This window comes from Epinephelus lanceolatus, chromosome 6 (assembly GCF_041903045.1).
Source record: "Epinephelus lanceolatus isolate andai-2023 chromosome 6, ASM4190304v1, whole genome shotgun sequence".
NCBI lineage: Eukaryota > Metazoa > Chordata > Actinopteri > Perciformes > Serranidae > Epinephelus > Epinephelus lanceolatus.
This window is the reverse complement of record NC_135739.1, coordinates 41,002,647-41,030,067: the sequence shown is the minus strand read 5'-3', so window position 1 is coordinate 41,030,067 and position 27,421 is coordinate 41,002,647. Positions and strand designations below refer to the sequence as shown.

The window sequence follows — 27,421 nt, the reverse complement described above, 5'->3', positions numbered from 1 at the left end:
TGGAGACGGATTTGTTTGCCCACGGGCGGCTGCTGTGGCAGGGCCGCATCGCCGCGTCCTTGATCTTCAGTTTTCCAGCGGACCGTTTGAGCAAGTCCGGCTTCTCTGCTGCTAACGCTGCTGCCAGGATACAGCTGAGGAGGAGCCGCCTGCTAATGCTATGTACCGGGACACTACTAACGCTGCTGCCGGGATACAGCTGAGGAGGAGCTGGCTGCTAATGCTATGTACCGGGACACTGCTAATGCTGCTTGCCGTGCTGCTATAGCTCAGTCATAACTGTAACTGATGCTGAGACTCTACTGACTGTGTGACTGGTAGACAGCGGTGGGTGGCGCAACAGGCCAAAACACAAATTCAAAACATAAACATGATTTGCGGACTGTAAAAATGTTTTTAAATGCGAATATTCTGGCTGTACTATTGTTGTCGGTGAGATCAGTATGTTAAATATGAACATTATTCCTTAGTCTCTGTGACATATTAGGATGATTTTACGACTATTTGCTCCTTTAACCGGATGTTTTATTCTGTTTCTGTGCACGACTTCCTGCCCCGCACGATCTGCTCTGTGCTGAATTGCTGCATTGTGCTCCAGTGTCCGGCAAAAATAGAAGACCTGTGTATCTGTTGCGGAGGGCTCTGGGGCGCCGCAGCTGTGACGGAGCCGGAATGCAACACAGCCGTAGCCGGTGGAAGCACACACATTGATTAGAATTGAAACGTATCGGCTCCACTGCCGTTCAGGAGCGCGTACGAAATCCACACGCATCTGGGGGAATTTGGGGGTGAGACTCCTCACAACCACCTCAGTCTTTGGACAAAAGCAAAAATCCAGTCCAACCACAATTGAGTGCTGTACGATAAAAAAAGAGAAATATTGTGACAATCCCAAAACATGCACAAGTAAATGTGTAAGAAAATAAAGCGGGGTGCTGGTGACTTAGTGGCAGAGCAGGTGCCCCATGTACAAGGCCATTGCCGCAGCAACCCGGGTTCGACTCCAGCCTGTGGCCCTCCGCTGCATGCCACACCCCCCCCACACACACACACACACCCAAGGCATTTTTGGGGTATTTTTACTGCCTTTACTTTTAAGCTCATATCACAGTCATTATTAAGGCTACATACACATGCTATTCTTTTGTTTTTTTTCACGACAATCTGGGCTATCCAGATTTGCCATCATTACATGTTCTTCTATGTGCCTGTATTTTAAATCAATTTTTATATCAATGAAAAAAAAACAATCTGTGTTACTAAATTCTTACATTTTTACATGTATCTCACCATAGCAAGTTGGAAGTTGACATATTCTGCCATATATGTAGAGGGGAGACTCTCTGGAATCTGGCAATATAAGAACCATGATGGTGGGACATTCTGTCACTTCACAGTTGTCCAAAACATGTGGTTTGTGCCAGGCGGACATAATTGCCAGCATTTTTTCCATTATTGCAAGACATTCCAGTGACTCATTCACATGTCAAAAATGTGTTTTATTTGAAAGAAACATGCAATATTTACATCCAAGATAACAGAAAAATAGTAATAATATTATTCCTCACTATATGAAGTGACTGATAACAAGATCTGTATAACGGGTTGTAAAGAAATTCATCAGGTTTTTATTTTGTAGACACTTGATCTGTATTTACAGCGTGATGGGGTGACAGCACAATGATGTGTTTGGTATCATCGGAAAGCTCCGGTCCATGTGATATGCGTGGCATTTCTGTGCGACCCTGCATTCGTTAGTAATCCATCCAAGAGTAATGTGTCTGCAAAGCTGTATGAAAGCTTTGTTATACATAATTTTAGTGTAACTTTATCAATGTTTTTCCTTGTGAAAACATTACACTACAGCCAAGAGAAGAACAGGTGTGAATTTGGATGCACTTTGCGTCGTTCAGGCCCATAGGGTTAAACAAAACCTAGTCCACTTCCACTGACAGTTTGGTTCGTTTGGAGTGGTGTGAATGCTCATTCAAACATTGGTGCGGACTAAATGAGCAAACCCTGGTCTGCTTGATAACTGGGGGTCTCGGTTCACTTGCAAGTGAACCCTGGTGCGGTTGGCTTACAGTGGGAAATGGACTACCTACTTCACTACTACTAGTGAACCAAAGAGAGGAAGTGACATAGAGTGCAGTGCATATTGGGTAGAAAAGAAACAAAGCCAACAGCATGTACCAGAGAAGTAGAGGAAAAAAAAAAGTTGGAAAATGTCTCATGAGCGACGTGGAGTAGTGTGGAGGTGCAGGCGCTTATTGATATATGGTCAGCGGACTATTGCGCCATTGTTTTTGTGGTGACCAAGCTTGCTGAGGGGGATGGATTTCCATTTTTTCGGTCCTGGCCAATCAATGAGCCCGGTTTTCTTCTTCCTTTTTTTCTTCCTGGTCAGTGTTCGTTTCAGGCAATACTGCCCCCAAACGAGCAGCTGTTGTAACTGCGTGACATTGTCCAGGCAGTTTGGTCCACTTTAAAAAGTGCAGTGTAAAAGTGAACTGAACCAAATGAAGGTGTGAAATTATTCGGCATTCCCCACCAAATCGAACCAACTCCCCTGGATTATCCTGGTGTGAATGCGCCCTATACTTGAGCGGTAACCAGCGCAGGGACGCCTGAACAGGTGTGATGTAGTCATTTTTCTGGGTACCAGTTAGAATTCTAGAAGCAGCATTCTATGCATAACTGGCTTATTCCCACGTACAGAGTATTGCAATAATCCAGTTGAGAGGAAATTAGGGCTTTTGCGATTATCTTCAAGTCACTGAATAGGAGGGCCATGGTGTTAATTTTCTTTTTTTTTTTCCAACATTTTAAAGCTGAATCAAGTTGACACCAAGATGTCTGGCCTGGTAATGAAGGTTAGGCACCTGGGGCCTTAGGTGGTTAGCTTTACCCCTGATAGATGTGGCCAAATAAGACCACATCTGTAATGGTAAATGGACCTGCATTTGTATAGCACTTTTCTAGTCATCTGACCACTCAAAGGGCTTTTTACACTACGAGTCACAGTCACCCATTCACACACACATTCATACACTGGTGGCTGAGACTACCATACAAGGTGCCACCTGCTACTCAGTTTTTTTTGTTGTTTTTTTAAGTCACTCACACACCGATGGAACAGCCATCGAGAGCAATTTGGGGTTCAGTATCTTGCTCAAGGATATTTCGGCATGCAGACAGGAGGAGCCGGGGATCGAACCACTGATCTTCCAATTGGTGGACAACCCGCTCTACTTCTGAGCCACAGCCGGCCGCATCTGTCTTACTATCATTTACTTGAAGACACTTATTTGCCATCCAAGATTTTGCACCTTGTAGGCACTCAAGGAGGGACCTAAATGTGTTGTTATTATGGTGAAATTGCAGGAACTACAATGTTAAACACTTCTTTTAACAGGCATGGGGTAGGGAGTCCAGGGAACAAGTAAACGGCTTAGTATGTGAGACTGTCTTTAATTTGAGTGGGGGACTCAGGCTAACTTACTGAGGACCGCAGAGCAAGGAGGAATGACAGACGGGACTAGACAGAAAGTGGAGCAGCAGGTTGAATGTTGTGAATTTTACTTGTGACTAAATTTAGAAAGTAAACACAAGTTGTTATGGTTGGGCTCCTGCAGGCAGAAGCAGCAGGGTTAAAGGAGAAGTCCAGTATTTTGCACTTTGAGCCCCATTTCTGGATTGTTTATGATGAAATAGAGTGATTAAGACCAAAATTTTGACGATTGCTCCTTTTCAGAGAATTTGGCTTTCTATGGCCATGTGTTAAAACCACCCTAAACATTTGTTTTCAAAGCCATGAGATGTTTGGACATAAAAATCATAGCAAACTGTGGTTTCCATCCATGTTTTCACCATTCATCTCGATTGTGGAACTATTTTTTCAGCTACCTCACACCCGTGTGTAAACTTCCGCTTGATCGTTCGTTTGACCCTGAAGCGTTATAAACTCCAGCCCATTTGATGGCGATAATGCTCCTTAACGTGGGTGTCGCCAACCGACAGGAAACCATTGCAATGTAATGGGACACAGAAAAGAAGCAGAAGAAGAAGGTTGGCATTGTGTTCAAAGGCATCGTACTGTGAAGGTTGTTTACAAGTGAGTAATAATGGGCAAGTTGTATGTGGTCAGCGACTGCAGGAGAATTCCTCCGAGGAGGAGTTGTCATCGACTTCCCTTCCTCCAGGAGCGCACTCAGCACTGTCGAGCCAGCACTTTCGAAGAGCTAAAAGACTACAATGACTACAACCTTGTTGTAAACAACCCCCTTTCCATTTCCGGTGGCAGATTACTACCAACAGACAATGAGGCTTCCTATGGAAAATCAATGGATTAGACAAAATGTCAAATAAATCATCACGGAAACCACAGTTTGCTACGATTTTTATGTCAGAACATCAACAAACACCACTGACCACTCAGTGAGTTTCATGGCTTTGAAAACGAATGTTTAGGGTGGTTTTAGGACAGATTTACACATGGCCATAGACAGCTTTAGCCCCTTTTCCACTGCAGAAACTTTTCTCATTTACCCGGTCTTTTGAAAAGCCTCGGCACGTTTCCACCGAAAATCCCCGGGGAAAAAGCTTTCCCTCAGCGCTACGCTTTCCCTGAAAAAAGTACCTGGTAGGGGGGTAGGACTTTTCAGATTACCTGGAATTCTTGATGGGCGGGGCTGTTTGCAGAGGAACGCTGATTGGTGGGACGCACACTTGCAGCACTCCGCACCTCCTGGCACGGGCAGCCGCTGCAAACTTTATTTAATTTCTACAGGCTCCACTTTGTTTGTGGTGAACAGCAGAGTGGTCACGGTGGAAACAAAGTGAAGATAACTTGAGTTGACGGCAGCTACACTCGTTACTGTAAGTGACATTATCCCTTAGAGAGTAAGAGGCCAATACTTCATCAATACATGTGTTCAGCAAGCATGAACATGTAAACATGTAGACAGCGATATTCAGTATGCTCCGTCCACAGTCTCTCATCCACCAACACTAACATTATGTCTTACACAAGGACAGCACGCTAATTCGGCTGATAGTGAATTGTTACTAATAAGCTGTCTGTATGTAGACTAACTTAGTTTGACAATTATCTTAAAATAAATAATTTAAACTTAGCTGCTGGCTGAGACAAACAGCCCCAACTCTCTGCACCAGCATGTAACCAGCCAAGCTGGCGGAGCCAAATACAAGGCACACGCAGAATCATCAACGTCATTATACTAATTTGAATAAATTTTCTAGAACTTTGAGGTATGGTGGAGACACAAACCACACAAATTACCAGGAAATATTTTTCCCACATAAATAAATTCCTGGTAATAAAAGTTCCTGAAAATGTTGGTGGAAAAGGGGCTATTGTTAAAGTTACAATGTGTAATTTACGTGGTTGTTTATTAGCAAATATCAACTATTGCTTTCATAAATATATATTTACTAAAGTGTAATGCAATTCACATACAAATGGAAGCTTTCTCATAGGCTTAGAATGATTTCTCTATATATACACAGGCAGGGCGTGGTCTGCTGGAGGCTGCCCTCTTGCATCTCCATATTTGAATACAGTGGTCGAAAGGGATATAAGCGCTTCGCCTTTCGCGTTTACCTAGAACTTGCCGTCACTGGAGACGGTTAAGGTGAACATCAATCCGGGGCGCTTCTGCATGAACCTACTTTGTACTTTTATGATTCTGTCGCACTTTAAATGGAGGACCACACATATGTTTTGTCCCGTAAGAGGGAAACCACGCCACCAAATAAAAGAAAAAGATCAGATAAGCGAGGACGGGACAAAATGCGAGGGAATATCGGCGTTGCTTATTCCAGGTGGAAAGAACTCCTGAAGGAGAAGGATTTCACAAGGGATGCAGAGGTTGCCGGCTTTCTGCTAGACAGGTAATTCAATCTGATATCATCTCTTGTCTAAGTTCGAGTGACCGCTATGTTTACGTGCTAACGTTATCCTAGCCTTGGCTAACGTTATCCCAGATCTACGGCTAAATGGTTAGCCTAGCCTACAGCCTAATCTGTTGATTCCTCTCGCGCTGCTGTGAAGGCTGCCACCCTCTCCTCTTCCTTTTCCCTCTGGGTAGCCGAGACACACCTCTTCGCCTGGCCGTTCCTGCACCGCCTCTACCCCTTCGCCTCCTTCTTCTCCCTGGTCTTCCTCCTCTCCCTCTCCCTCTTCCTCATCTCCCTGTGTCCTGTGGAAGAACACTCTGGAAACGCATATATTATAATCGTACCAACCTATATTTGCCGCACTGTGCTGTGACTATCACATAAAACGTGTTATTTTAGCATTACTGTGCTAATGCTCATGTTACCAAAACAATTAGAAATAAAACACTCCTAACATATATCTCAGAGATAACCTATATCTCACTGGTAAGCTATAACATATCGTAACATGGTTTAGATTCCTAAATAAATATTCACCTCGTCTGGACATCTCCTTTAAGGACTGTATTAATTGTGCCAAACAGTACTTTGGGAGAGTACAAATTTTTGTAAAGAATATCAAATTCAGCTGGGAGACCCACATTGACAACCTGCGATTACAACGAAGACTGTACTTTTTACGTTGGCTCAGGGTGTTTGGTGTCAATCAACAGGCTATGTTTTTATTTTACCAGGCTGTATTAGAGAGTATTATCAGGTACGGGATGACAGCATGGTATGGTAACCTCTCTGTCCAGCTTAAGACCAAACTCTATCGTCTGGTACAGACTGCCATGAAGGTCATGGGAAGGAATCAATCAGTCAATCAATTTCAATCAATTTTATTTATAAAGCCCAATATCACAAATCACAATTTGCCTCACAGGGCTTTACAGCATACAACATCCCTCTGTCCTTTGGACCCTCACAGCGGATAAGGAAAAACTCCCCAAAAAAAACCCCTTTAACGGGGAAAAAAAACGGTAGAAACCTCAGGAAGAGCAACTGAGGAGGGATCCCTCTTCCAGGACGGACAGATGTGCAATAGATGTCGTACAGAACAGATCAGCATAATAAATTAACAGTAATCCGTATGACACAATGAGACAGAAAGAGAGAGAGAGAGAGAGAGAGAGAGATGCAGGACAGACGGTAATGACAGTAGCTTACAACAGCATTAATGAAAGTAATACTATTATAGTTATAGTTCTGGCTACTGTGGTACAATATGTTGAAAGTTTAAATATATGGCAACTCTTCCCTACAGGCCACCTTTGAGCAGTTTGTTCTTGTGCAGGCTCAGAGAGTTTTATCTGACCCATCAAACATCCTTTATCTTAAGTATGAACTTTTACCGTCTGGAAGACAATACAGAGTCCCCAATTGCAAACTGAATAAGTTTAAAAACTTCTTTGTGCCTATCACAATTACTATACTAAATAGTAAATAGCCTGTTAGGGTTGAGCAACAGTGCCATGGTGCCCTCTTAAGGAAATGCTGAATGATGATATATTGTTGTATGTATTGTGTATTTATGTGTTATGTGTTTTTATTGTTTGTTGATTTTTTATGGAAGCAGGCAATGTGCACAGCACTTCAGTCAAATACAAATTTCCCTTTGGGGACAATAAAGTATATCGTATTGTATTGTATCAGAAAAGCAAAGCGATCTTACAACAACCAATAATATTTTAGACAAGAGTGTGCTTTCGACTTTGCGTCAGCAGTTTGTGGTAGGCCCTGTTTCAACACAACAATGTCCCTGTGCATAAATCTAGGTCCATTAGCAGGGGCATAAATATAAACAGTGCAGGCACTGCAGTTGCATTTTGGACTATGGGGTGGGGGGGCCCATCGAGAGAGTGGACCCTCCAACAATGTGTTGGGTGGAGAATGGGCCATATGAGTGACTGCCACCCTGGAAATATGCCTGTGTTCAATGAAGAGCTCTCATTAAAATAAAAACAGTGCCATTTGCCATATATACCCTTGAAAAAGTCAAACCCACCTTTGTCATCTTTCTTTTCTTCTTTTTTTTTGAAAATAGTAAACAACAAAATTCTAAGCTTATTCCAAGTAGAATATAAACAAATTTGTTAAATTTCTAATTTCCTTTGGAATTTTTTTTGTCATATAAAGATATGCAGTGATGATTGTTGAGTATGTATGTTGATGTATCCAATGTCAGGTCCTTTTATATGTGATGAGACAATGGGTCTCATCCATGAAACGTGAGCAGAAGGAATTTGTGTGTAAACTGTTCGCAGACGGAAATTTACGTGCATGTCCGCGTTCATCAATATTTTAGTAGCTCCGATCTTTTCGTGGCTACTAACAAAATCTACTCCTGCTCCTGACCACTTGTAGTGCTTGTGTAAATTTAGTAAAGCACATAAATATTGCTTGTCACTATTGGAAATTACAATTTTAATATTGCGCTCTGTTATGCACACAATACACAGATGCACAGATGCCTTTGAAACACGTAATCTAAACATATTAAAAATATAACACATTTAGTTACATTAGTTGGCAATTAGCAGGTTTAAGATCCAGATTAGGTTCATGATTGTGAATTATCTATGTAAATCGACTCAGTAGATTACACGTTCTTTCTACATGTTGAATGATGATAATAAAAATATCCGTAAGGACAGCCGGATCACAGCCTCTTCAGCCTCGGTGCCTGGGTTCAGCACGGGCAGAGCAGCAGGTGGTGGAGCCACGAAAGAGCACGCGCCAGCTGAAAGAATTATTTGAGACAACACGTTTTTGTTTTTTTTTTGTGGCTTTTTGATCATTTGAATGAATAAATCTAATTTGAAAAATGTTTAATTTACGTTGTATAAAACGGAGCTTTAGGCTATTAAGATTCAAATAATTTGAAGATGATGCATACAAAACTGCTTTAGGCTATATGTTATCCGTAACATTTGTTAAAATAAATGTTAAATAGCTCTACATTCCTACAGCCATCACTGATTTAGAGGTTATCCATTACGCACTAAACATCTCTGGTTTCCCGTTCCCACTTCATTCAAAACCCCACAAATGAATCTTCTGTTTGTTTGGTGACCGCTGTATTTTTTTGTGTATGCTTATGCTTTTCTTTGCCTCCATTTTCATATCAAACCATTTATGCTTCACCTCTGACATGGTCCATTGTACTACGGAAACAACATTAACAGCATCTGTTACCTCCCTCCAGGCCTTCGCTTTGCCTGTTTTTTCTTAAGTCTGCTTCACCCAAAATTATTTCGATCTCCGCTTCGGAAAAATTCTTTTTTCTTTCTTTCTCTTTCTGACTTTGCACCATGACTGACAGGTCGACAGGATGCACCTACACCTCCTTATATGGTGGTCATTGGCTATTCATGGGCGGGGATTTATGCTAATTGCTGATTACCTGGAGCGTGCTGTCACTTTACGATGGATTGGCATTCATGATCATACACACGTTTACGATCAAATCTGAGTTTCCTGAATCCGGAGTAGGTTTTTAGTAGAGTAGGCTTTTATGTGCAAATCTACACACAGATTTACTCACTTTTCATGAATGAGACCCAATATGTGCACAATAGCGTGCACTGGGCCCTGTCATAATATCATGCATTGTGGCCCGTTGCAACTACCTTATGCCACTGTCCACAAGGAAATGGTTTTCCCGTTTTGGTATAGAAGTTGACTGGCCTGCAGACAACCCTTACCTCAACCCCACCCAACACTTTTTGGATGAATCTACTCTCTTCAGACAAATTCAGACAAAAGGCAGCATTTTATGAAAATATTCTTGATTTTCTTTGCATCCTTTGCTAGGCAAGGCAAGGTAAGGCAATTTTATTTATATAGCACCATTCATACACAAGGCAATTCAATGTGCTTTACAAGGGAAATACGTTAAGATAAAACATTAAAGGAACAATAGATCATTAAAACCAAAAGCTAAAAGTAAGAAAAACAGTGCAGAAAATGCATTTAAAAAGCAAACATAAAGCAAAAGCAACAGCAGACAAATATAAAAACAATAGCTACAGATTATCCTAACAATAAGTTACATATCTAGTTCACTGGTAAGCTGCAGTAAATAGTAATGTTTTAAGCCCTGATTTAAATGAGTTGACAGTTTCAGCTGACCTCAGATATTCCGGAAGTTTGATCCACAGGCGGGGAGCATAGAATCTAAAGGCTGCTTCACCTTGTTTGGTTTTGATCCTGGGAACACTGAGTGAACTTGTTCCAGATGATCTGAGGGGTCTGGATGCTTCATAACTTACAAGTATATCAGAGATGTATTTAGGCCCGAGACCATTTAGTGCTTTATAGACAAGTAACAAGATTTTAAAGTCTATCCTTTGATACACAGGAAGCCAGTGCAGTGATTTAAGCACTGGTGTAATGTGCTCTACTCTCTTGGTGTTGGTGAGGACTCTGGCAGCAGCGTCCTGGACGAGCTGAAGTTGTCTGATTGATTTTTTACTCAGGCCTGTGAAGACACTGTGAAGCCTTGTATTCCTTTAGCCCTTAGCAGTAATGATTTTATGAGCTTTTTTAATGACAAAATTCTAACTATTAGAGGCAAAATTCATGACCTCCTGTCCTCAGATAGTACCTATCTAACCTCAAACACAGCTGTAAGACCTAATATATATTTAGATTGCTTCTCCCCAATTTCTCTTCAAGAATTGACAGCAGTGATTTCTTCATCTAAATCATCAACGTGTCTCTTAGACCCCATCCCAACTAGGCTACTTAAGGAGGTCTTTCCTTTAGTCAACACTCATATATTAGATATGATCAATATATCCTTATTAACAGGCTATGTACCACAGTCTTTTAAGGTAGCTGTAATTAAACCTCTACTAAAAAAGCCCACCCTGGATCCAGAGGTGTTAGCCAACTATAGACCAATATCTAATCTTCCCTTTATGTCAAAGATCCTTGAGAAAGTAGTCGCAGACCAGCTGTGTGATTTTCTCCATGATAATAATTTATTTGAGGAATTTCAGTCAGGATTTAGAGTGCATCATAGCACTGAGACAGCACTAGTTAAAATTACAAATGACCTTCTGATTGCTTCAGACAAAGAACTTGTCTCTGTACTTGTTTTATTAGATCTTAGTGCGGCATTTGACACAATTGACCATCAAATTCTACTGCAGAGACTGGATCACTTAATTGGCCTAAAAGTTTCTGCACTAAGCTGGTTTAAATCTTATTTATCTGATCGTTTTCAGTTTGTTGACGTTCATAATGAATCATCCTTACGTACCAAAGTTTGTTTTGGAGTTCCACAAGGTTCTGTGCTCGGACCAATCCTATTTACTCTATATATGCCTCCTTTAGGTAACATCATTAGAAATCACTCTGTAAATTTCTATTGTTATGCGGATGATACTCAGTTGTATTTATCGATGAAGCCAGAAGAAAGTAATCAGTTAACTAAACTCCATAACTGCCTTAAAGACATAAAAACTTGGATGAGCACCAATTTCCTGATGTTAAATTCAGACAAAACTGAAGTTATTGTTCTTGGCCCCAAACAACTCAGAGACTCTTTATCTGATGACATAGTTTCTCTAGATGGCATTGCTCTGGCCTCTAGCACTACCGTAAGAAACCTCGGAGTAATATTGATCAAGATTTGTCTTTTAATTCTCATTTAAAACAAACCTCACGGACTGCATTTTTTCATTTGCGTAATATTGCGAAAATTAGGCCTATCCTGACCCGAAAAGATGCAGAAAAATTGGTCCACACTTTTGTTACCTCTAGGCTGGATTACTGTAACTCTCTATTATCAGGTAGCTCTAGTAAGTCCTTAAAAACTCTCCAGCTAATTCAGAATGCAGCAGCACATGTACTAACAGGAACTAAGAAACGAGATCATATTTCTCCTGTTTTAGCTTCTCTGCACTGGCTCCCTGTAAAATCCAGAATTGAATTTAAAATCCTACTGTTAACTTATAAAGCTCTAAATGGTCAAGCTCCGTCATATCTTAGCGAGCTCATAGTGCCATATTATCCCACCAGAACACTGCGCTCTGAGAACGCAGGGTTACTCGTGGTCCCTAAAGTCTCCAAAAGTAGATCAGGAGCTAGAGCCTTCAGCTATCAGGCTCCGCTCCTGTGGAATCATCTTCCTGTTACGGTCCGGGAGACAGACACCGTCTCCACATTTAAGACTAGACTTAAGACTTTCCTCTTTGATAAAGCTTATTAGTTAGGCTTATAAGCTTATAAGCTAGTTAGGGCTGGCTCAGGCTTGCCCTGTACCAGCCCCTAGTTAGGCTGACTTAGGCCTAGTCTGCCGGAGGACCCCCCTATAATACCCCGGGCACCTTCTCTCCTTCTCTCTCTCTCCCTCTCTGTCTCGTATTCTATTACTGCATCTTGCTAACTCGGCCATTCTGGATGTCACTAACTCGGCTTCTTCTCCGGAGCCTTTGTGCTCCACTGTCTCTCAGATTAACTCATATCGCAGCGGTGCCTGGACAGCGTGACGTGTGTGGCTGTGCTGCTGCCGTGGTCCTGCCAGATGCCTCCTGCTGCTGCTGCCATCATTAGTCATTAGTCATACTTCTACTGTTATTATACACATATGACTATTGTCACACATGTATACTGCCAGATATTAATACATACTTTCAACATATTGTACCACAGTAGCCAGAACTATAACTATAATATTATTACTTTCAATTATGTTGTTGTAAGCTACTGTTATTACCTGCATCTCTCTCTCTCTCTCTCTCTCTCTCTCTCTCTGTCTCTCTCTCTGTCTCATTGTGTCATACAGATTACTGATAATTTATTATGCTGATCTGTTCTGTACAACATCTATTGCACGTCTGTCCGTCCTGGAAGAGGGATCCCTCCTCAGTTGCTCTTCCTGAGGTTTCTACTGTTTTTTTCCCCGTTAAAGGGTTTTTTTGGGGGAGTTTTTCCTTATCCGCTGCGAGGGTCATAAGGACAGAGGGATGTTGTATGCTGTAAAGCCCTGTGAGGCAAATTGTGATTTGTGATATTGGGCTTTATAAATAAAATTGATTGATTGATTGACAATAGTCCAGCCTGCTGAAAATGAAAGAATGAGCCAGTTTTTCTGTATCTTGTTTTGACAGAAATTCTTTTATTCTTGCTATGTTTTTAAGGTGGTAGTAGGCTGATTTAGTAATTGTCTTAATGTGACTATTGAAATTTAGGTCTGAATCCAGAACTGCACCAAGATTTCTGGCTTGATTTGTAGGTTTTAGTGTCATGACGTCAAGGTGAGCACTGACTATTGATCTTTGTTCTTTGGGGCCAAAAACAACTATCTCAGTTTTTTCTGTGTTTAGTTGTAGAAAATTCTGGCACATCCACGTATTGATTTCGTCAATGCACTTATTTAGTAGATATAGGGGACTGTAGTCATCTGGTGACACTGTTATGTAAAGTTGTGTGTCATCTAGTAACTTTCTGGAAATTACCCTGACATGTGTAGGATCTGTGTTAAATCTTAACAAGCAAAATAAATGACAACATGTGTATATATATGGTTTAGAAGGGATGTAAAAGTTGAACACCCTGTGAGATGGCTGAATAAAGACATTAGAGCACACAGAATATCACGCAGATGATTGATGGGTTTTTCTACTGAGTCCGACATCTGTCTCTGTCTTTCTCCCTCAGTGAGCTTCATTGACTGCGGTAGAGGTAAGGTGTGGTTCGAGGTTGGAGATTCGTCTGACTTAAGAGTGAGTGAGGATGGTGTGGTCTACACCCTGCGCCGCCTCAGCCTGGTGGGAAAAGGAAAATCTGTGGAGAGGGTCTATGCTCGAGACCCACAGTCCAAACAGGTCTGGAAGACCAGAGTGCATCTCCACGTCCATCCAAATGGCAACAGCACAAGACCTGAACAGGTAAATCAGCAGTAAAAGTAGAGATCTGACATAACTGATGACCCGTGGCCAGTAAAATTTTATGCTGGGCAAGTTTACTGGCCGTCTGGGCCAGAGTCTGTAATGTGCCATTGTTTTCAAGACACATGACCCATGTACTTCATTAGGATTCACAGAAATACATGTGGTAAAATGCATTATGGGATTGCTCTTAGCCTGCTAACCTGTTACAGAGACTTAACAATTTTGACTCTTAAAAAACACTCAAACAAAAATATCAGTACAGGCCACACTGCCTACCAGAGCAACACATATGTTTCAAATAACATCTTGCTTTTCATTTCAGCAGCCATGTTAACAGGCAAGAGCTGCCACAGTGTGCGTGAGCAGCGTAGCTTGGCTGCGGTTTGGTTGCAGCTCCTCTACAGATTAGGTGTGTCGTCTTTTTTTCCTCTGTTTCGTGCACAGTTCACAGCAAAAACATGCAGTGAATATGACCTGTTGATAGTCATACTGATATCATACCAGCAACATTACACCTTTCACTACAGTTTCAGTGTCTACATGTAGAATACATCAAAGACATAAAAGCCTGCGAGCGCAAGCCCAAATTAGCCCACTGGATGACTTTACAAAGTGTGAAAAGTAGGAATGCACTGTTTTATTGGCTGAACATTGGTATTGGCTGATATTCGCCTTGCCATCAGCCTATCAGCAAATAGATGACATTCACAGATGGCAGTGTTTTTCTGTTGTGTCACATCAATTTTACACAAGGTAAAAAGCAGGGCTCCAGACTAACAGCTACAAATTTAAATTAATGAAGAATACAAGAACAATCCAATGACTGTTTGAAAAATGGGCTCTGTGATCTCACTGTTGTGTGAGGAGAGGGCTAATAGCAGCTGGCGTCCGGTCCTACTGGGGGAGAGTAAAAAAAGTGTTGGGGATGGATGTGGCTCAGGAGATAGCATTACTTCTAATGTAGGAGCCGCAGCTGGAAAACGTCTTTATTAAAGCAGCTCTTACCTTTCTTGCATTTCACACAGCACTTAGAAAAACTTTGAACATCCACAACTCCCGCCTCCCTCCAAAGTCCCATCCTCCTCCTCCTGCAACTCCACTTCCCTCCAAAGGCCTACTTCCCCCTCCCACATTACGTCCTCATTACATCTATGATAGACGTAGGCGTCGGCATGGTAACGTTAGATACACGGAAAAGGCGGGCGAGTGTAACGTTACAAATGCAACCCCGGAGTTTTAAAACTCAACCGGAGTCAGTGATGACTGATGGGTTTTAGAATAAGGTTACAGTGCTAACGTTAGATAGTAGCGTTAATGTTACTAGTAAGTGGAAACACACAAGGAAGATAACGTTAATGTTTCAGAGGCTATGCTACAGTAGGCTAACGTTAACCATTAGCAACTGGATGCTGTGTTGTCATATATAACATTATGAACTGAACTGAACTTCTTTGTCATTTTTATGCGCAGCACAAAAAAACAAACTGACATTTCACATACCCCAAGCAAAAAGAAACAAAACATTTAAAAACAATTTGTGCAACATATAAGAAAGAACATATAGTGCAATATTAAGATGAAAAGGGTTGACATTTCACCGTCAGAAACGCCACATCCTGAGAGCAGAACTGGGAGATCCTCTTCACATCACAGCACCATGAATTATTTGTGTATATACCATGGAGCTTACTAGATGATGTTGCCTCCCTGTCTGCTCTATGTAGCGTTAGCCTCCTTAGCTCAACACTGGCATCTTATATGTTACCATTCATCCATGTCTCAGTGAACACAAGGACGCAACAGTCCCTCACTCCTCAGTGAGTGGATCTCCGTTGTTGGATGTAATCCATTTCGTGTCCAGCGAGCGGACGTTCGCCAGAAGGCTGCTGGGAACAGCTGGTTTGATGGGGTTAGCTGTTAGCATAGAGCTAACCCCTCTGCGCTTCCCCAGCTTCTGCATCCTGTCACAGCGCTGCCGGCATCTTCCCTTCGGGACAGCTCCAGGCGAAACCATGGTCATCTCAGGTTACTAGTTTATATCCACAAGCGTCCCTGTTACTAGTTTATATCCACAAGCGTCCCTGTTTCTAGCATATTTCTTGTCTCACAGACTCAGGGGTGGAGGGTGTGGGGGGGGGATGTTACGTGAGCGGTTACGTCTGTTGGAGGCCTCCACGTGGGGAAGACAGACAGACAGGACAGGAGAACCATAGAACCTTAGAACCATATGAGAATGGTATAATTATGAGTTTTCATCTCTGGTGGAGTTCCTGCATGAATACTGCACCACCATGAAGCCTCTGACTGTAGCACTGGACATGCTTCAAGGTGACTGTCCTTATGGGACTTTACTATCCACACTTGAGGTTCTCATGCAGAAGACCTTGGCTGTGAAAGACACCCTCTCTAAGATGACTACAGGTCTTCCAGATGCCATAGTGCAGGTATGTTCCATTTTAAGCTAATTACATCATTTTTTTGTATTGCACTAATCGTGAATATGGAACAGAGTCATACCATACTGCAGTATGTAGGTTGTCAGTAGCACAAAATAAAGACCACAGCTGGCCCACTGCGCTGTGGTAAAAATAATAGCTGTCAAAAATATTCATTATTACTGCAAAAGAAGATTAAAACAAATAAAAAGGTCAGTAAATAACCAGAAAAATTAAATCCATAATATTAATCCCACATATGTCATGGTTTGCAAATAATTGTATGACAAAATAAATAGAAGGCCTTATAGGCTTCAACTAGATAATAATAAAACATATCAAATTATATTTTTCAGGCTATCTAGACTCGTTTTTCTGGTGTGCTGGACAACAAAGATGCCCTTCTTGCAGTTGTCCAAAATTCAAACTCCGATGGCTGAGCTTCTGACATCAGAGTGTTGCACAACTGCCTCTGCACCAGCAGCACCACAGAGCCCTGCCAATGTGCCCACCATGTCTGCCAGCCAAGGTGATATGGACTTTTCTGCTTTTGGGACAGAGCCAGAAGAGACCTTAGGTCAGGGCATGAGCTTCATATTTTGGATCAGTTTTCAAATATAAATAACATTTTCTTAAAGTATAACACTCCAACCCCATCTAGCGCTCCTGTGGAGTGGCTTTTTAGTCTCTGTGGTTTGGTGCTCACGCCTAGAAGGAACAGACTTTGACAAGAGGTCTGAGAAGCTTCTGTTAATGAAATACAACCACTGGTTTACTCGCCCCTCTCCACTGTGTCACTCAGAACACTAGGATCATATCTGAATATGTTGAGGGCAGGCCTAAACAAAGTTTACAGGTTAAAGGAAAGTCGCGTGAGACTTGGTTCATTGTTACACTTACTGTTAAATAGGCTTTGTAGGTCAAAAAAGACTGGCTTTATTGTATTTATTTTACAAAAAGAAGTGTTTTTGTTAAAGCTATAGTTGGTAATCCTGTTCAGAAACACTTCTTGTTATACTGGGTGAAATGGTCCTCCCATCCTGAGAGTAGTCAATACATAATGTGTTTAGAAAAAGGAATGAAAAAAATCCGACCTCTGTGGCAGCTGCAGGCCTGTAAAAACTCTGACCAATCCCTGCCATTCGGTGCGAATGGAAAGAACCAATCAGATGCCTTCATGTCTCGTCCTGACACCAACATCGGTGCAGCTTTTAAACGGTGGAGACAACTGAGGGAGATGAAGGGCCTGAAAAGTGATGCAGAGATTGCTGTCTTTCTGTTGGACAGGTAATTATTTGTTTGCTTCGGGGGGATTTGTTATTTTACTCGGCTCTCCTCTGCCCTGCTGAGTCTGACTCCTACTGCAGGATGCGGTTTAAGCTTGTGGGGCCGTGGCTTTGGACGGAGCACTGACGGGAGGGGGAGGAGGGGGTGGAGCTTAGAGGAGGTGCCGCTTTCAAATCTTGCTAGCTCTCCAACATTACCAACTATAGCTTTAAGTGAGGTCAAGAAAGACTGGTTTCATTTTATTTATTTATTTTACGAAAAGAAGTGTTTTTGTTAAGTGAGGTCAAGAAAGACTGGCTTTATTTTATTTATTTATTTTACAAAAAGTAATGTTTATGTTAAGTGAGGTCAAGAAAGACAGGCTTTATTTTATTGCATTTTTCATAAAAACATTAACAAACATAAGCAAAACTGGTTGTCATTTTTATGTTGAGGCAGCGGTGCCAGCAGCCAAAAGTAACTAATTAAGTAACAAGTAATCTAACTTAGTTACTTATAAAATCAAGTAATCATAAGACTAACCAGATTACTTTTTCAATGAGTAATCAGTAATCAGATTACTTTTTCAAAATAACTGTGGCAACACTGATTATGACAGCATACGTGCTTTCCAGTTGAAGCTGTCTTTGTGGGAGACGCACTGAAGGAGCCCAAAACAGCCTGTCATCAGCAGAAGGAAGGCCTGGTGGAGAGATGTCAGTGGTGGACAGCTGCTGATGTACCAGACACCATGTGATATTATCATCATCTACAAACAAAGCTATTGCCTCAGCGAAGCATCACGTCGTTGCATTTGCAGTGATCCCACCACTGCATGCCTCGTAGGCTGGCCATCTGGGCCAGTGAATGCACCTCCTGAGCACTGTCGAGGTGCCCTTGAGCAAGGCACCAAACCTCCAAACCACTCGGGGCGCCTGTCCATGGCAGCCCCCTCACTCTGATATCTCTCCACTTTGTGCATGTATAGGTCCTGTTAGTGCATGTGTGTGTATTTCAGACCTGTGTGTTAATGACAACGGAGTGAAAAAATTGAATGTCCCCTCAGTGGGATTAATAAAGCATATAAAATTTTAAAAAATGAAATAAAAAAATAATTGGTGGGCAGGTTGCCATCGCTGAACAGAACAGGATGTTATATGATGATATATTTTGCTTTATACAACAGTGAGTTCCGGCCCTGCGATCTGATTGGTCGAGAGACAGTAAAACCGTGATGATATTGGAGTACAACATCAGGTTATTTCACTGTGTATGTATCACTCCGCCTTACAGCTGATTGCAATCAACAATCAAATCAAAACTGACGGTTTAGTGTCAGTTAGGTCAGCAGTTGCGTTGTAGGCTAATTAATTCATCCACTGTAAAATAGCCAAAAATATGGATTTATTTCTTAAAATAAGTTTTGAATTGAACTATGAATGGTCATCAGAGGAAGATGAGGGAGAGGAGAAGCTGAATCCATCTGAGCACACATCCAGGTTGATGGAAATGTGCAGATAAATGTGTATAAAGAGTAAGTGCCTGGCGCACCATGTTTGCGTTACATAGCAACGGTGACAGCGGAGTCCTGAGGGAACTATTTTTGTTGGCGGAAGACAAATAAAATGCTTAAATTATCTATTTCTGTGGCCTCATGCCTATGACCGAATCACAGCCGTGATGATATACGAGTATAACATCACTCCCTCTCATGTGGTATTGCTTAATTATATGCTGTGGGGTCTGCAGGTATTCAGGTAGGCATGCCCAGATTGGCCAGATATGTTTGTGTAAAATTCAGTGAGCTTGTGATTGGAAGAGAGTGTTGCCCATAGAATCCAGTAGAGGGCGAAGCCTGTGTGAGATTGAACTTCATCTGTAGATTCGTAGTCGAGTAGAGTAGTAGATTAGATGGACGAATGTTTCAGAATATAAATTTGTACTTCTTTACACTACAAGAAAGGGAAACATTTGGAGGTATTGTTATTTATAGGTTATTAAGCAGTGGTTTTACTGGTCAGGGTCTGGCTTACTTGAGATCAAATTGGGCTGTATGAGGCCAGGGAACTAAAATGAATTTGACAACCCTGTTGTAGTATTTCTTAGCACAAGGCTTTTTCTATTATTTATTAATTACAATGGAGCACGCTGCGAAACATTTTTCTGTGTAAAATAAATATAAATGAATATATATATAAATAAAAATATATATATATTTTTTTAAATGTTGGGGTCAACACACTAGGCTTCACACGGAGGTACCAAATATGTTGGGGTTAAATTGGCTATCGGAAATAATTAATAATTATAATAATTAATAATTATGTTAAATAATGTGACTTAATTAACATTAAATCACCTCGTGGGGCACCATTCCCGTAAAGGGAAAAATGATGGCCAGTTAAAGATACCAGTCTCATAAAATACACTAAACTATTAATTTGGAGTTTGATTAATAATTAAATTAATGACAACAACCAGAATTAACAGTAACGCCTGAAGGATTTCGGAGTTCTTGACGCAGCAGAGGTTGACTATTCATTCACCCTTGTGCAACATTAATCAGACAGCAGGCATGATTCCAAAGAATTCTATTTATTCACAAATTAGCAAAGCAAACCAAAACACACAAATTCCAACTAACTATATACAAGCTTGGTGTGTATATGTGTGTTGTGTGTGTGTGAGAGAGAAAGAAGAGAAAGAAAGACAAAGGCGGGTGTGGTGATCAAGTAGCCGTTTGGCCTACAAAACAAAATGGCTGACAACAGAGAACTACCAAAATGGCCGAATCAAGGCTGGCTTCCGGTCGGGGGAGGTGTCTGTCTGACCGTGTGGTCAGGACAAAGACAAAGGAAAAGAAGCGGGAACGTTGAGATGCTTGTTTGGATGTAGCTCTGTTGAAAGCCTATTTGTTAATGAGTCTATGTCAATGTGACGTGTGTTGCAAATGGTCTGAATTAGTGCAGAGATTGTTTAGTTGCATGCAAGAATCTGTCTGTGAACAGTATTAGCAAACTAAGCACTTAGCTGTGGCGAAGCCAACTAAACAATGACCTGACTGCAATCTATCACAACAATACTCAGTAAACAGCATTAAATCACATACAACAAGTTAAACAGTCTTGCTTAGCCTGTAAAGCTGTGATAAGCTATGCCCAGTTGTTTCATTACCGATCCTTGAATGGATGGGGGAAAGAGTCACTTGGTGGTGCTGCTTTGTTAGCCGGCAGAAGAAGGCTGGGAAGATGGTTCCAGCTGCAGTCTTTCTTGGGTCCTTTGTTCCAAAGGTTCTGATCTGAGGAAGCTGGTCGCTCGGGGTCCTTGCAGAGTTAGACGCTGGGTGCTAACTCACTTAGTTCCTTGTTGCTGGAAAGCCAGTTGCAAACCTTGTGTTTGCAGGAGAGTCTGTGATCAGTTGCCCTCCCTTTAGTGGTTTGGGGCTAGGAGCCTGTTCCAGGCCCAACCGGAAAGAGGTGGGAGCTGTTCAACAGCTGGGGCAAGAAGACAAAGGAATCTGTTGGAAGGAAGCAAAAATCTACAGATGCCTGTGACATCAGAGTCACATGTCACTGTAAAGGTCCAATCAAGTTTTGGGACTTTAGTCTCACTGAGGTGTGAGGTGAGACCTCCTGTGGAGATGGGTGTCTCCTATCTGTCTTTGTTTGGAGAAGAAAGAGCATGCAGAGGAAAAAGCTTTTAAATGTCCAGTTATGATTTTACCAAATGATAAATCATCTGTGGTCCTGTGAATCCCAACAACAGCTAATTAAGATAAGTATAGCATTTATAATTACATATTGAAGAATGACATGAGGCTTTGTTGGTATAAGCAAACTAAGAAAATCACTGTATATTTGTTGTCAACCTTGTCTGCCCTCCATTCTACAGTGCTGACCTGATAAGCCAGTTTGAACTGGCAAGGCGGGCTCTCGTGATATATATGTGCATGCAATGAGGGAGAAAATGGACTGGTTAAAGAAGAGCAGCACCATAATAAAACTGTATCATTGTCCTTAAAGGCCCAGTGTGTAAAATGGGTGGAAAACCGTTGAAAACAGTGACATCAGTGGTCAAATTCTAGATTGCAGGGCTCACTTGCTCACCCCCCCCCGGTCGGGTAAATGACGGTGGCCTCATAGGGACAAAAAGCCTTGCGCACGACTTTTTCAGGAGTAGGTCTATCTAGCGACGAGATGAATGTTTATTTAGAAATCTAAGCCATGTCACGATATTGTAATGAATCCCTCACGAGCAGGAGACCAGAGGAGCGTTCGGGAAAAAGGCCCGTTTATTTGAGCACTCCAGAAACTCTGGTAACACTCCACTCCGTCCCAAACTCTGACTCTTCTAGCGTAACAGACACACTTAATAACTTTACACACATACTCGTTTGCCATCCTAAGTGGGGACCCCCCTCCCCTCTCTGCTACGCCAATCTCCAGCCCGCACACTGACTGACAGCGTAGCCGGTAAACAGTGCTCAGCTGTTTACTTAGCCTAGCAATATCTCCGGACTATAGTAGCTGCAATGGACGACTTTGAACGCGATTTTGAAGAGTTTCTTGTAGCGGACACAGACCCAGAGCCATACCTGTTTGAGCCGGAGTGTACAGATGAGGAACTCCATGTGTTTGATGCTGAGCGGGTGAGAAGAGAGGCTGAATGCACAGAATGGGATTCAGTGCTACTGCTACCATCGTTGGGAGATATATCACCAGGAGGAAAAGTGCCGCAGAGAGTGCATCACAAGGAGTGAAGTTGCGTCTTCTTTTCCTCGCAGATGATGGTTCGGGTTCATTCTCTCCTGTTGCGTGGTAAATATGGTCCATTCACAAACTTTATAACTAAAAAAACTTTTCACTACTCTCTATCGACGAACTACTAACACTCTCTGCTGTTTCTTCCTCCTTCTTCTTTCCTTCCGCTGTCTTCGTTGGTTCATTTATACAAACGAAACGCGTTCTCTGGCTGGCTGGATTGTCTGCTCTGTCTGCCGTACATACATGGTGGCGCAAGATGGCAACCTCTCTAAAGCAAGGCCCTTGATATATATATATATATAAAAGCATAATTATAAGGCTACGAAAACCAAACGAATTTTATTTTATAGCGATCATACACTTGTATAAACATATTAATGGGTAGAATATTCAGATTCAGATTCAGATTGACAATAAACCATGCCAAATATTACACACTGGCCCTTTAACTCTGCCGCTATGAGCACACCAGACATTGTTTTCACTGAGTACCTTGAACTGTTGGCCAGAGTAAATATCATTAATGATGTGACCTTGAATTTAGGACACTTGTGATGGATATTTTGTCACTTGTTGATATTCTATAAGATGATTAATGACAAATAGATTATTGAAAAATATAAATGATGAATTAAGCAGTGATGAATATAAATTGTAGTTTAAGTCCTAATTTGGTCATTAATGTATTTGTTCTATGTATTAATTCCAAAGTATGCAGCTCTCACTGTCTCTAAGTAAATATACAGTGAACACAGATCTGCTGTCCCTGAGTCATTGCATATCAAGGCTTCAGTAATGTTGGATGATATAAAAGATAGCTTTTCCAGCCCAGCAGGCATCCGAGGTTGGCCAAGTGCTGATTGCAGAGACAAAGTGAGTCAAATAGCCATCTGTTAGTTTGTTTCATATACAACAGTGATAATAATGCCCTCTGCATGTATTTAGACAAGACACTGGCCCTGATTGGCGGTTCTTCTAAACACAGCCCAGAAACAGCCGGCTGTCATATGCTTTTGCTGCTATCAACATTGCTGGCTGCAGTCAGTGAGAAGGAGAATCACTGAGAGTGAAGCTCTCAACAATCCTTCATAAGGAAAACGCATGAGAAGCAGCCATGGTGCATAGCAGCCAGTCATTTGCCAGGGGAGCAGTGTCAGCAATGTACCCTTCAACTGAAAGGTAGGACCAGGGTTGTTATCAAATTAAACTGAAGAGTAAGACAAACAGGCATCATATTTATAGCCCACCAAGCTCCAAATGTCAGGACAATCAGTCTTTGCTTGACAGATCAGAGATGCTCATTTTAAACAACACCTAGTTACAAAAGCCTCGGTCCTTGACATGGCCACCAGATTCTTTGAAATGCAAAATATTCAGCAATTCTCAAATTGTTCTAAAATATACAGTGACAGGAACTGAGTACACAGAGGCAAGGACTCAAAGACGCAGACTCTCACCAGGGCAGATCAGTAAAAAGTATTTATTACAGTCCGAATTGATACACAGGAAGGCAAAAAATCTGGCGAACAGTCTAAAAGGGTGTAGGCAAAAACAGAGTCAAAAACAGGCTGAGGTCAAAAATCATAAGAAAACTCATGGAAGAAACAGCGCTGCAATGAAGGTGACACAAGGGAACAAACAATGAACTGGCAACTGGGAAGACAGACTGGGGATATATACACAGGTAATCAGGGGAAACAAGACACAGATGTGACACAGGACGTGGGGAAAGATGTCAAGCTGGAAACACTGGGGACTGACTGAATCTCAGGAACTTGACAGAGTCGTGTCAGTACTTCCCCTCCTAGGGATGGCTCTAGACGGACCAGGCTGACCAGGGTGGTGGGCGTGAAACTCAAGAGCGCTCCTCAGGACTGTAGCCCTCCCAGTCCACCAGGTACTGCCAACCGTGACTCCAATGACAAGCTGACAGCAACTTGCGTGTGTAAGTGGGACCACCATCGAGGAGACACAGAGGAGGCGGAGGTTTGGAGGCAGGGACGAGGGAACCTTCCTGCACAGGCTTGACCCCAGAGACATGGAATGTAGGATAGATTTTTGCACAAACCATCAGAAATCATCCTAGGGAAGCTCATCTATGTGGCCGTTGTTCTCAACAGTCTTAACCTGACAGCAGTTTGTCGTCGTAACTGACTTGCGTGGGAAACTGCTCACTTTCGACAGTGTGTCTGGCACTTTGAAGAAGTGTCTTCACAGATGAGTCCTGGTCTACACCATACCAGGCAGATGGCAGACAGCATGTATGGCGTCTTGTGCGTAAGCACTTTGCTAAAGCCAGTGTTGTGAATAGAGTGCCCCATGGTGGGGATGGGGTCAGGGCACTGGCTGACATAAGCTGCAGACAATGATTTTATTGATGTCAGTTTGAATGCGCAGAGATACTGTGACGAGACCCACTGTCATGCCATTCATCCGCCACCATGACCTCATGTTGCAACATAATAATGCACGGTCCCACATTGCAGGGATCTGTACACAATTCCTGAAAGCTGAAAACATCCCAGTTCTTGCATAGCCTGAATACTGAGGTTTGAGATGCTCTGGATCTGCACAACAGCAAATTCTAATTCCTGCTAGTATCCACCAACTTCACACAGCAATTGACGAGCAGTGGGCCAACATTCCACAGGCCACAATCAACAACCTGTACAACTCTATGTGAAGGAGATGTCGCACTGCATAAGAAAAATGTTGGTCTCATCAGATACCGACAGGTACTTTGGGGTATCTGTGACCAAGTATAGATTTCTGTAGCACTAGTCATGTCAAATCCAAATAAATGTCTTTAAGTGTTTGAATCTTCGATATTTTCTGATCTGCTTCCTTTTTAATTCATTGAAGTCATTCTTTACATCTTACTATATAATGACGAAAACTCTGTGTGTGTGTGTGTGTGTGTGTGTGTGTGGGTGTGTCTGTGTGTCTGTTACATGTTTTTCTCCTCACTGACTTGGTCAATCCATGTGAAATTTGGCACTGTGGTAGCGGGTAATGGGAGGATGCCAATGAAGCAATATTACATCAGCTGGCCAAAGGGGGGGCGCTATAGCAATCGATTGAAATTGCAAACTTTGAATGGGCATATCTCATGCCCCGTATGTCGTACAGACATGAAACTTAGCACAGAGATGCCTCTCCTTATGAGGAACAAATCTGCCTCAAGAACCCACAGCTTCTGGTAACATAGATTTTCTGCCATTTTGAATTTTTTGAAAAACACTTAAAATCGATCTCTTCCTAGGAAGTTTGACCGATCTGCATGAAACTCGGTGAACATAATCTAGGGACCAATGTCTAAAGTTCCCTCTTGGAAAAAGTTGGAAAACTTACTAAAACTGAGCTTCTATAAGGCAATGAATGTTGCGGAGGGCGTGGCTCATCACATAAAGGTGTATAACATCTCAAGGGTTTCGATCAAACAAAATGGAGGCGCTAGAGAGCTAATTTCTTATCTAGGCCATATCGATTTTTACTAAACTTGGTAGATATGTAGAACAGGACGCCTCAAGGTGACTGGAGAAATTTAACTCTAATTGGCAACTGGGTGGCGCTATAACAACAGAAAAATGCTTAAAAATGGCTAAAATGTGACCAACTAGTATATTTCTAATAAACAGAGGTATTGTTTTCATTCAGTAAATAATTTTAATTCTCCTACTTTCTATTTATTAGATTTCTGGGAAGCAACTCTTATTGCAACCCCAAATTTCCCACACTCTTTATTATATGTGTTTTTCTTTTAAAAGACTTCCACCATCTCACAGAAAATACAAATGGCAATCCATTTTTTTCCCTGGTAGGCTTTTGTTGTGAAAGGTCTTGCAGGAAGTGTTGCATTTCAATCACTATAGCTTAACAACATACACAAGAAAAAGAAGATAGAAAGTATTGTGATTCATTAATGAATGAAAACAGTGTTTGTGTTAAAAAGAGAAGTGATTATTCTGATATGACTCTGTTGTTGCAATGATGGAATAAGTGCAGTGAAGATTTTATATTAAATTTACCATTATTATACAAGAATTGTAATTAAATGTAACTGAATTGGAAAAAAAAAGATAAAACTCTTAATTCAAATATACACAGCAGAGCAACAGAAGAAAGCATCAACTCATCAGTACAAGATTAATCTTCAGATATGATATAAAAAAGAAAGGAAAAAGGTATTTATTTCTGGCTCACAAGCTATTTGCAGTAAGAGTCACAACAGAAAAAATAACAGCAGCAACACTGAACAGATATCTTACATGGATGATCTGGCTCTAATCCCGAATGACCTACATGACCTTGGAGACTAGCTAACACATATTCACATGAAGCTTGTAGCACTTACTCTACTGACGTGCTGTACGTGGGTTTTGTGTCTGTGACAACAATATCTTGACATTAACATTAGCTAGGTAGCTAACTAACATAAAGGTACGTTAACAGAGGGTTGACTAGACAGTCAACAACAAGCTTACAACGCAAACTGTAATAAAAGCACAACACTCACCAGCAACATCCAGTAGAGGACCTGAACCACTGTTGTCAGGACAACAACCTACTCCTGAATGTCAGCTAAACAGAGGAGATGATAGTGGACTTTGGAAAGAAGCAGCCAAGGAACTATGCTGCCTAATAACAACGGGTCATTTGCAGAGACTGTTCTACCTGAGACGCCTGAGGAAATTCTGAGTATCCCTTCAAATACTGAGGAATGTCCACTCCTGTACTCCTGTTCCTGAGGGAACTGACAGCATTGCACTTCACTGAAATTGTATGTCATATAATTTTATGTGACAAATACATTGATTGATTGATTGGTTGGTTGGTTGGTTGGTTGGTTGGTTGGTTGCAGCTACACTGCAGGGTTCCCAGAGGATAAGGAAAAGGAAGAGCTTCTCATATATTCTGCCCTCCAGCATCTCACCTACTGCTCGTGGGGAGTTCACCCCTGACCTTGGAGACAGGGATGGGTATTTTGAGCAGGTTTTATGATTTGTCGTGTATGTTGTTGTTGTGTATGTTTTATGTGTTTCGAAAATACAATAAATCTCATATTGTTCATCATTGAAGTAATGTATAAAGAATT

At 41.7% G+C, this 27,421-nt stretch overlaps 1 protein-coding gene across 1 annotated transcript in view; it reads left to right on the top strand.

The window, feature by feature from the left end:
- LOC117253819 (cadherin-2-like) overlaps positions 1–27,421 on the top strand; it is a 469,385-nt gene that overhangs the window by 230,938 nt on the left and 211,026 nt on the right. The window contains exon 3 of the mRNA XM_033621526.2: positions 13,630–13,859. Coding sequence (XP_033477417.1) covers positions 13,630–13,859 — 230 coding nt within the window. The remainder of the gene's footprint in view (positions 1–13,629; positions 13,860–27,421) is intronic.